This window comes from Myotis yumanensis, unplaced genomic scaffold (genome assembly GCF_028538775.1).
Source record: "Myotis yumanensis isolate MYYU_CA2020_CCGP unplaced genomic scaffold, mMyoYum1.0.hap1 SCAF_23, whole genome shotgun sequence".
In the NCBI taxonomy this organism is placed as follows: domain Eukaryota; kingdom Metazoa; phylum Chordata; class Mammalia; order Chiroptera; family Vespertilionidae; genus Myotis; species Myotis yumanensis.
Genome location: NW_027223774.1, coordinates 7,437,411 through 7,448,645, shown reverse-complemented (window position 1 = coordinate 7,448,645; position 11,235 = coordinate 7,437,411). Strand labels below are relative to the sequence as shown.

The 11,235-nt window shown below is 44.9% G+C and overlaps 2 protein-coding genes across 2 annotated transcripts; one reads left to right on the top strand and one right to left on the bottom strand.

Moving 5' to 3' along the window:
- The first annotated feature begins 830 nt into the window (after positions 1-830).
- LOC138999753 (N-formyl peptide receptor 2-like) lies at positions 831-1,883 on the top strand. Its single transcript, XM_070401974.1, has one exon. The coding sequence runs from the start codon at positions 831-833 to the stop codon at positions 1,881-1,883; it is 1,053 nt and encodes a 350-aa protein (XP_070258075.1).
- Positions 1,884-9,902: 8,019 nt separating this feature from the next.
- LOC138999594 (galectin-1-like) lies at positions 9,903-10,421 on the bottom strand. The gene has a single exon (XM_070401761.1). It carries the CDS (start codon positions 10,360-10,362, stop codon positions 9,958-9,960), a length of 405 nt encoding a protein of 134 aa, XP_070257862.1. The 5' UTR covers positions 10,363-10,421; the 3' UTR covers positions 9,903-9,957.
- Between the last annotated feature and the right edge of the window lie 814 nt (positions 10,422-11,235).

Here is an 11,235-nt window from a genome sequence, read left to right as displayed (position 1 = left end):
GGTCTCTAATAAAACCCCCACAAATATGAACTAAATCTATTAATCTCATATTCTTTATGTCACAGACACTGAAGCTATACAGTAGGTGAAAATTCTTTGCATCCCAAATGGAGAAGAACTGCATATCAAACAGAGACAATAAAAAATACAGGGTTGAATACAGAGCAGGGCCCCCTTCTCTGACCTCTTCTAGCACAGAATACACAGGATGTAACATATTAGTACATATTACCAGTAACTATTCAAGATCCTCTTCGGCTATAAACTCAAACCACAGTCTAAGACTAACAACATATTCACCAATGCAATCCTCAAGAGCCATGTGTGGGGAGTTGTGGTGAGATGACCACCACAGTAGGTCAAGGTTTCTCACAGGAAGAGGAATAGAAGCTGGGAGTCTGTGAGATCCTGAGGCTGGAAGAGGTTGCAGAGCCTGCCAGCATCTATTCATTGAGTCATGGGTGGAAGAGTTGTGACCATACTCACTCTGAGTGTAGTGCTCCCTCACTGTGCCCAAGATGCCTCCCATTGATTTTCTGTTGTTTATACACCCTCAGCTCAGGATTCTGCTGATGGACAGAAGCCTTGTAACACTCTTGATTAAGTAATTAACCTATAGGTGGAATGTATGTTAATAATTATGGGAATATGGAGAACTGTCCTTTCCCAAAGGAACAGCCAAGAGTCTGTCAAATTAATAGTTACTAGCTACAAAGTTCAGTAGAGTGGGTATCTTATTTGGAGAGGAAGCTATAGTGAAAGTTGATGTTGGTCTGATGTTTTCACAGCTGATAAATTCCCACTGTTGAAATGTTTCAGGTGCGGGCAAGATGGAAACCAACTTAGTCATCGCTCTGAATAGATCTGATGAGATGCTCCATGAGTCTACTGGCTACACTGCTGTGCAGATTGTCTCATTGGTGATTCAAGGGATCACCTTTGTTCTCGGCATCCTGGGCAATGGGCTTGTGATCTGGGTGGCTGGATTCCGGATGGCACGCACAGTCACCACCTTGTGTTACCTGAACCTGGCCTTAGCTGATTTCTCTTTCCTGGCCACTCTACCATTCCTCATGGTGTCAATTATCATGAAAAATCAATGGCCTTTTGGCTGGTTCCTATGCAAGTTAATTTACATTGTAGTGGACATTAACTTGTTTGGAAGTGTCTTCCTCATTGCTTTCATTGCTCTGGATCGCTGTATTTGTGTCCTGCACCCAGTCTGGACCCAGAACCACCGCACTGTAACTCTGGCTACAAAACTGATCATTGTACCCTGGATTCTTGCACTAGTCTTTACCTTGCAAAATTTCATCTTCTTGACTACAGTAAGTGATAACAGTGGGAATGTGTACTGTACTTTCATCTTTACAGATGACAACTTTTCATACCGTTGGTTGGTGGTGGGGGGCCTCATACTGAGATTTAGAGGGGTCATCCGGTTTGTCATTGGCTTCACTATGCCAATGTCCATCGTCGCTATCTGCTACGGGCTCATTGCTGTCAAGCTCTCTAAGAAAGGCATGATTAATTCCAGCCGTTCCTTACGGGTTCTCACTGCTGTTGTGGTTTCCTTCTTTGTTTGTTGGTTCCCCTTTCAACTGGTTGCCCTTCTGCACACAATTTGGCTCACAGAGCTGTTGTTCGGGAGTACGTACAAAATCCTTACTATCCTGCTTAACCCAGTGAGATCCTTGGCCTTCTTCAACAGCTGCCTCAACCCAATGCTCTATGTCTTCATTGGCCAAGACTTCCGAAAGACACTGATCCACTCTCTGCCTGCCAGCCTGGAGAGGGCCCTGACCGAGGACTCAGCCCCAGCCAGTGATACAACAATCAAATCTGCTTCCCCTCCTGCAGAGGCTGAGTTACAGGCAATGTGAGGAGGCAGGGGGACATTTTCAAGCTCTGCCTGTTCCTACCCTGATCCCGGTTCCACCTTCATATCACCTTGGGCCACAATGAGCCACTCATCATGACAACTACTTTGGTGCCCTCAGAATGGTCGGAAGAAATGGACTTACGGGTATTATTTCTGTCATTTTTGGCTTTGGCACCACAGCATATACCCTGGGGTTAGTGGAGGTGGTAAAGATTACAAGGGTAGAGAAGAGAAAGAGTGATGGGGAATCTATAAAGCTTAGATGAGAGAGTATATTAAGGGGACAACTTTGGTACCTCACCATTTAGTAAGATGTTTCCTATGGCTGTTTTGTAAGCATTTCTTATCAGACTACAGAATTCTTTTTCTATACCCAGCTTATAAGAGTTTCTTCCTTTTTAAATCATGAATCGCTACTGCATTGTATCAAATGCATTTCTGAATATGTTAAGATGATCATATTATATTTTTCCTTTCATTTACATAATAAATTATATTCATTTTTTATTATATTCTTATTGATTTCAGAGAGGAAGGGAGAGAGAGAGGCAGAAAGATCAATGATGAGAGAGAATCATTGACTGGGAATTGAGCCCACACCCCAGGCCTGTGGTCTGACTGGGAATCAAACCATAACCTCCTGGCTCATAGGTTGACGCTCAACCACTGAGCTACGCTGGCTCAGTGATTATATTCATTTCTGAATGTTAAAGTAGCCTTGTATTCCTAGAAATAAGCCAGACTTGCTCATGATGTATTTTATATATTTCTAATAAATCTTACTTGACTGGTTTGGAATTCTGCATTCATGTTTATGTGAAGATTGGTCTGTTCTTTTGCTCTCCTCTAATGCCTGTGTCAGGTTTTACACCAACATATACTGGCCTCCTGGAAAGAGCTGGGAAGTGATTCCCTGATTCTTTTCTCTGGTGTTATATCTTTATAAATGTTTAGAGAAATTTACCAGTGAAGCCAGTTGGGTTTGGGGTTTTCTTTATGAGAAGGGTTTTAATAACAGGCTCTATTACTTGAGTAGTGGTTAGAATCTCGAGATTTTTCTATTCCTGTCAGTTTTAATCAACTGTGACTTTCAAAAAATGTAGCATTTCATACAAACTATCAAATTTATTGGCATGAAACAGTATAACTATTTACAGAAATGGTATGGCCTCCTTCACATATGACAATATAAGCTCTCTGAGGGCAGGGATCTGGTCTGTTCTGTTCTCTAATGAATCATGATAACCAAAGTGTAAAATAATGCCTGATATGTGATATAGTGTCTGATGTGTGATAGATACTTAATACTTAGTTATTGAATTAATGAAACAAACAGTATCATGCAGGTGTCAGTGAGAATCTTTGATGTCCAATTAAAATTATCTCTATACGCATGTCATGAATTGAGCCATGTCCAGTGAACTCTTATCCCCATGCCCACAATTTTTACAAATCCTCATTCTGTTTAAATTTTTGTGACCACCTCAGGTTTTGACTTTCTATTTCAAATAAAGTACTCTGGCTGTTGACTGATGACTGTGTTTTGAAATAAAATCAATCCATAATGGTACTCAGCCTCTTTTCTTGCTTTCTTCAAATAATCACTCACAAATTGCCCTTTATTGTGTAAAATATTTTCCTAACATATTGGCAAAAAAAATATTTATACTAGAGGCCCAGTGCATAAAATTCATGCACTGGAGGGGGGTGGTCCCTCAGCCCAGCCTGACCCCTCTCACAGTCCAGGAGCCCTCAGGGGCAGGAGGCGACCTGGCGATCAGGGGAAGGCAACGCCCCCATCACATCTCTGCTGCTGCCACTGCTGGCACAAAGGCACATGCCCAGGTTGAGGGCTCAATTCCCAGTAGTGGGCAGGCAGGTGGCAGCCAATTGATGAATCTCTCATCACTGATGTTTCTATTTCTCTCTCCCTGTCCCTTCTTCCCTGAAATCAATAAAAATAACATTTTTAAATTAAAAAAACCCTACATCTATACAAATGAATCTTAGATATCATCTTGAGAAAATAAGACACAACAGCGTATAGATAGCATAATTCCATTTATATTTTTTAAAAGTTACACTATACAGGTTAGGGATATGTCACTATGTAGTAAAATTATAAAGGAAAAGTGATAAATTGGTCACCACAATAGTCAAGATAGTGGTTACAAGTGGAAGGAAGGAGGAAAAGTGATTAGGAAAAGCAGGTTGTGGCTGATGGCTTGTGGAGTACTGATGTCTTCACTTGCTGGTGATACACGGTTGTTTCTTTTACAAAAATGTATTGATCTTCATGTTTATCTTTTATCCATTTTTCCCCTTGGGTTTGTTCTAGTCCACATTTGAAAAAAATAGTTCCATCAAATTTAGCTCCTTTTTCCTTAATACCAGGAGAGCTTCATAGCTTCTGGATTCAGGCTGCTTGAAGCAGGCAACCCATTCATATCAACACTGCAATTCTCTACATTTGCACTTACTAGGACAGAGAGCAGACGGGTCAAAGGCAGCCTTAGCAAACAATCCTGGCTGACTGGCTTCGGTATGTCCAGGGCTAATGAAAACAAACTTATCAGAAACCGAGCTCCACCTTGTGGCTAAAACGCAAAGCAAGGAAATGGAAGTCTTGCCTCAGCCTCAGCTTCATGACCTCACTGGGAGAGAGCCTCCAGGAATGCTTGATTAATTTCCCTGTGAGCCACCCCAGAGTGATTTCTATGAGCCTCTGAATAGAAGCTTTGTACTTTTTAAATCCAGGAAGTCCCCTTCAGCTGAGAACATACAGGACGAGTCTGGAGATCTCTCCTGTTGTTTCATCCCAGCCTAAGAATTACCACTGCTACTAGATCAAGAAAATCCAAGTAAAGTGCAAATGTTTCCTAATATGGGGACACTGTGGATTGGCCAACGGTATTTTTTCCTCACATTCCCATCTCAGGCCTCACCCAGCTCCAAACACCATCTAGGTACCTGTTTCCCACATGTTCATCTACAACTAATACTCCAGCAGGATTGCTTGGGGAGTATTTTTAAAATGTGGGTTAGGTTCGCCAATGATACATCTGATAAGGGGTTAATATCCAAAAAAATATAAAGAACTTATAAAACTCAACACCAAAAAACATACAAACAATCCAATTAAAAAATGAGCAAAGGATCTAAATAGATACTTCTCCAAAGAGGATATACTGATGGCCAATAGACATATGAAAATACTAGAGGCCCGGTGCACAAAAATTTGTGCACTCGGGCGGGAAGGGGGGTCCCTCAGCCCGGCCTGTGCCCTCTCGCAGTCTGGGACCCCTCGGGAGATAACGACCTGTGGCATAGGCCTGCTCCCGGGTGGCAGAGCGCAGGCCCAATCCCTAGGTGCAGCCCCTGGTCGGGCTCAGAGCAGGGCCGATTGGGGAGTTGGGGCGCCACCCCCTGTCATGCACAGAGCAGGGCGGATTGGAGGTTGCTATGCCACCCTCAGTCACGCTCAGGGTAGGGCCAATTGGGGGGTTGGGGCACTGCCCCCTGTCACACTCAAGGCAGGGTCAATGGGGAGGTTGCGGCGCCACCCCGTCATGCACAGAGCAGGGCCAATCAGGGGGTTGGGGCGCTGCCCCCTGTCACGCACAGAGCAGGGCCAATCAGGGGTTGGGCACTGCCCCCTGTCATGCACAGAGCAGGGCCCATCAGGGGGTTGGGGAGCTCCCCCCTGTCACCCACAGAGCAGGGCTCATCAGGGGGTTGGGGAGCTCCCCCCTGTCATGCACAGAGCAGGGCCCATCAGGGGGTTGAGGAGCTCCCCCCTGTCACTCACAGAGTAGGGCCGATAGGGGAGTTGGGGCACCGTGCCCTGTCACACACAGAGCAGGGCGGACCAGGGAGTTGGTGCGCCGCCCTCTATCACCCACAGAGCAGGGCCGATCAGGGGGTTGGGGTGCTGCCACTGTCACACTCAGGGCAGGGCTGATGGGGAGGTTATGGCTCTACCCCGTCACACACATAGCAGGGCCCGTGGCGGGGGGGGGGGGGGGAGGGGCGGGGGTTGGGGCACCGCACCCTGTCACACACAGAGCAGGGCCAATCAGGGGGTTGGGGAGCTCCCACCTATCAGGCACAGAGCAGGGCTGATCAGGGGGTTGGGGCGCCTTCCCCTGTCACGAACAGAGCAGGGTGGATAGGGAGGTTGTGGCCCCGCCCCCTGTCACACACAGAGCCGCAGGGCGGTCAGTGTGTTTGGGCACTGCTCCCTGTCATGCTGATCCCGTTGCCGGGAGGCCTCGCAGCTCCGCTGATCCCGGTGCTGGGAGGCATATTATCCTTTTTCTATATAGGTTAGAGGCCTGGTGCACGGGTGGGGGCTGGCTGGTTTGCCCTGAAGGGTGTCCTGGATCAGGGTGGGGGTCCCCACTGGGGTGCCTGGCCAGCCTGGATGAGGGGATGATGGCTGTTTGCAGCTGGTCACACCCCCTTCAGGGTGGGAGTCCCCACTGGGGTGCCTGGCCAGTCTGGGTGAGGGGCTGAGGGCTGTTTTCAGGCTGGCGGGTGACTGAAGCTCCCAACCGCTCCTTTTTTTCTTTTTCTTTTTTATTCTGGGCCAGCTTTAGCTCTGGCTCCAGCTCTGAGGCTTCTGCTGCTGAAAGCAAGTATCTGGTTTGTTTGGGTTCTATAATCGAAACACTGTATCAACTCCAGCTTTGAGATCCCGGCCTGCTGAAAGCAGGTTTCTGGGGTTTTGTTTAGCTTCTATATTTGTTACAATGTTTCAAACTGCAAGCTCAGAGGCCGGCAAGGCAGGCGGGGAACGTTGGTTTCCTCAGTCACTGAAGCAAGCAAGCCTCCTGTTAGCTTCCAGCTGCCTGGCTGCCAGCCGCCATCTTGGCTGGCAGTTAATTTGCATATCGCCCTGATTAGCCAATGGGAAGGGTAGCGGAGGTATGGCTAATTACCATGTTTCTCTTTTATTAGATAGGACTAGAGGCCCAGCGCACACAAAATCATGCACAGTTAGGGTCCCTAGGCCTACCCTGGCCTCCGTCACATGGCCTCTGCCACCCTGTGACGCTATGTGAAGCTCCCCGCCCCAGCATGCTCCGTGATGCTCGTGGCCCCTCGACTGCTCCCCGAACCCCACAACTGCTCCGCAAGGCTCCCCTCACCCCTCTACTGCTCCGCAAAGCTTGCTGACGCTCTGCAAAACTCCCCCCGCCCCACCACTGCTCCAAGAGGCTCCCCACACCCCGGGACTACTTCGCATCATGAAACTCCCCCATCCCACAACTGCTTGCTTCGCTGCCGCCCAGGTTACTGCTCCGCTAAGCTCATGGCCATCCCGCAAAGCAGCCCGCCACAGCTGCTCAACAGTCACCAGTCTCGCCCCACCGCCAGCCCCCCTCATGGTGAGTAGCTCAGGAGCTAGGGCAGGTGGCAGGACTGAGAGGTGCTCCAAGCACTTCATGGTGACTGGTCGCCCGTTTGGTCGTGACAGCACCTAGTTCTTTATATATATTAGGATGCTCAACATCACTAATTATCTGAGAAATGTAAATTAAAACTACAATGAGGTATCACCTCACACCTGTCAGAATAGCTACTATCAATAAATCAACAAACAACAAGTGCTGGCAAGGATGTGAAGAAAAGGGAACCCTTGTGCACTGCTGGTGGGAATGCAGACTGGTAGAGCCAATGTGGAAAACAGCATGGAATTTCCTCAAAAAGTTAAAAATGAAACTGCCTTTTGACCCAGTGATCCCACTTCTCGGTATATATCCTAAGAATCTCGATACACCAATCAGAAAGTATGAATTTTTTTGTGGAAAGTATATAAACTAAAAAAAAAAAATCACATGAATTTCTTTGTTGAATACTTGTATACAAAATTATACAAAACTTTCAGCATAGTTTTGACATCTGGAGCCATGCTAATGTTTTGCATACAAAAATAAATATAAACAAGCATGGGTAGAAAATTTCTAAAATAGAATATAAATATAAAATAACTAATTTAACTATATATTATTCATAACCACACCAAAGTGATTTTGGAAAATGTCAAAGTAACTTTTCAACACTGTATTTTAACTCTGCACCCCAACACTTGGGAAAAAAAATAACTATAAATGAAAATTAACTCTAGTGAGTAAGTTTTTCACAAAGTATGGATTAGCTACTCTAAAATTCCTTTCTGTGTATTCTAGGGGCTGAGAAAATAAGTAAATATTCTTAGAATAATGAGAGAAAGATCTTGACACTGTTGGAGAATAGAGGAACAACATGGAGAGGGGGAAGACTAGGATGAGTCCAAGGTGTTGGATTTAAATGAGAATTAGCAGTGTGATTCATGGTTATATACATACACAGATATATATAGGAGTGTGATTCCTAGTTCTGTCCACTGAGCCTAAAAAGCAATGACCTCAGTAGCAAGGGGGATATCTAGCACCCTGAATGTTGTTTCTAAATACAATTCTGCATCTTAAAAACCTAGGACACCTTGGAGAAATCAGTGATTCCAGCACTGGGGCAAGGAAAATAAAGGCACCTGGACCAAAATAAAGTATTCACAAAATGGTTGGAACGTGTCAAAAATACACAGAAGTTGTCCTGGCCAGTGTTGCTCAATGGTCAGAGCATCCGGGTGGGTGCGGGAGACAACCGATTGATGTTTCTCTCTCTCTTCCACTCTAAAAATCAATGAAAAAACATCTTCAGGTAAGGATTAAAAAAATACACAGAAGCCAAGTTGATAGGACTTGCATTGGCCAAATATGAGGAAATATGAGCTCAAAACAATGACAGCAAAGATGATGAAGCAGTGAATAAAATAACTTTTGAATCCATAGTGACATTTTTTTAAATTAAATCTTTATTGTTCAGATTATTACATTTGTTCCTCTTTTCCCGCCCCCGCTAACTCCCCTCCTCCCAGTTCCCGCCCCACCCTCCGCCCTCACTCCCCACCCACTGTCCTCATCCATAGGTGCACGATTTTTGTCCAGTCTCTTCCCGCATCTCCCACTCCCCTTTCCCCCCCAAGAATAGTCAGTCCATTCCCTTTCTATGTCCCTGATTCATTATAATCACCAGTTCATTCTGTACATCAGATTATTTAATCACTTGATTCTTAGATTCGCTTGTTGATAGATGCATGTTTGTTGTTCATAATTTGTATCTTTACCTTTTTCTTCTTCTTCCTCTTCTTAAAGGATACCTTTCAGCATTTCGTATAATACTGGTTTAGTGGTGATGAACTCCTTTAGCTTTTCCTTATCTGTGAAGCTCTTTATCTGACCTTCAATTCTGAATGATAGCTTTGCTGGATAAAGTAATCTTGGTTGTAGGTTCTTGGTATTCATCACTTTGAATATTTCTTGCCATTCCCTTCTGGCCTGCAAAGTTTCTGTTGAGAAATCAGCTGACAGTCGTATGGGTATTCCCTTGTAGGTAATTGAGTCTCTTTCTCTTGCTGCTTTTAAGATTCTCTCTTTGTCTTTTGCTCTTGGCATTTTAATGATGATGTGTCTTGGGGTGGTCCTCTTTGGATTCCTTTTGTTTGGGGTTCTCTGCGCTTCTTGGACCTGTAAGTCTATTTCTTTCACCAGGTGGGGGAAGTTTTCTGTCATTATTTCTTCAAACAGGTTTTCAATATCTTGCTGTCTCTCATCTTCTGGTATCCCTATAATTCTGATGTTGGTGCATTTGAATCTGTCCCAGAGGCTCCTTACACTATCTTCGTATTTTCGGATTCTTTTTTCATTTTGCTTTTCCGGTTGGGTGTTTTTTGCTTCTTTGCATTTCAAATCTTTGACTTGATTCTTGCGCTCCTCTGGTCTGCTGTTGGGTGTCTGTATAATATTCTTTATTTCAGTCAGTGAATGCTTAATTTCTAGTTGGTCCTTTATCACAACATCGAGGGTCTCATTAGATTTCTTGAGGCTCTCATCAAGTTTATCGGTAGTTTCTAGCAAATTATTGAAAGCCCTCAAAAGTGCGTTTTTTTATTTTTATTTTTATTTATTTATTTATTTTTTTTCAGGGGGAAGAGGCAGCTGCCTTTATTGGGTGCTATGGGTTGGCTGCCTTCAATCAAAGGCCACGCACTTGATCTTGAAGTCACCTTCAGCTGTCAGGTAATTGATGGCCTCCAGGTTGAGGCGGTTGGGGAACTTGAATGAGTATCCATCTGGCAGCTGGATGGTCAGGTCGGCCTGGTCGAAGGAGATGCACACCTCTGCAACACTTCCCGGCTGGAAGGGGAAGGCAGACTCCCGCTGCTCAGCCCCCCAGGCACCGCCATCCTTGCTGTTACACACAATGGTGTTGATGTCTCCATGTATATTGAAGCGAGGGTTGAAGTGCAGGCACATATTGTCATCTTTGCCCAGGTTCAGCGCAAAGCTCTTGGCGTCGGGGGCTATCTCGCCCCGCACTCGGAGGCACTCCCCAGGTTTGAGATTCAGGTTGCTGGCGACCAGATTACAAGCCATGACTGAGGACAGAAGGATGGTCTTGGGGACTGCAGCACCAGCTGTCTGAAGACTCCACCCGAGAGATCCAAAAGTGCGTTTTTTAAAAAAATAAACAAATAAATGGAGGAAAGAGGTGGGAAAGAATTCACCGTATAGGTGGGGAGATATTTCACTGCACACAAAAGCCCACGATCAGCTGCAGAAGTCCCGATCTGTAAGTAGGGTGGGAACATTTCCTTAGCCAGGCTACTGGGGCAGAATTTGGCTTAAAAAGTAAGAAACTTTATTGTAGATTTTTGATTTGTATGCTTAAGGAATTAAAGTTTCAGAAGGTAATCTCTTACAGTTTTTGCATGTTATTATAGAACATAACTCTTGGTTTCCTGAAGAAGGTACATTAGGTCTTGAATGTTGGTAAAGAATGGGTCAACATTTGAAAAAAGCTCAGCAGCAGGGGAAAAACTTGCCTCCAACTAAACTGTTTCTCCTTGTGGAACACGGTATCTCATTTGCCAAAGATTTTTAAAGAGACTAAGGAGGATAAACCTGGCTGAATGCTCAAATATCTTATGAAATGTTAGCAGGACTGGGACAGTATAATGATGTGCAAAATCAGCTAAATTAATGTGCAGAAAGCTTATAAGCAAATTAGACTTTGTGGTAAAGCTTTTCAGTGATAATGTGCTGATGATAAAGGGCCAATCACCCTTCTCCCTGTAGAAGGGGAGAAGCCAGAGAAGCCTGTGAGGGCAACGGAAACCTTATCTCTAAAGAAAAAAGTGGCGCTTTTAAATCCCCTGCCCCTGCCTTCTCACCAGAAACATAGTTTTCCAAAGCCTTTGGTAACTTAAGACTTTAGAACATTGCTGAATTAAATAATAAAAATTATTA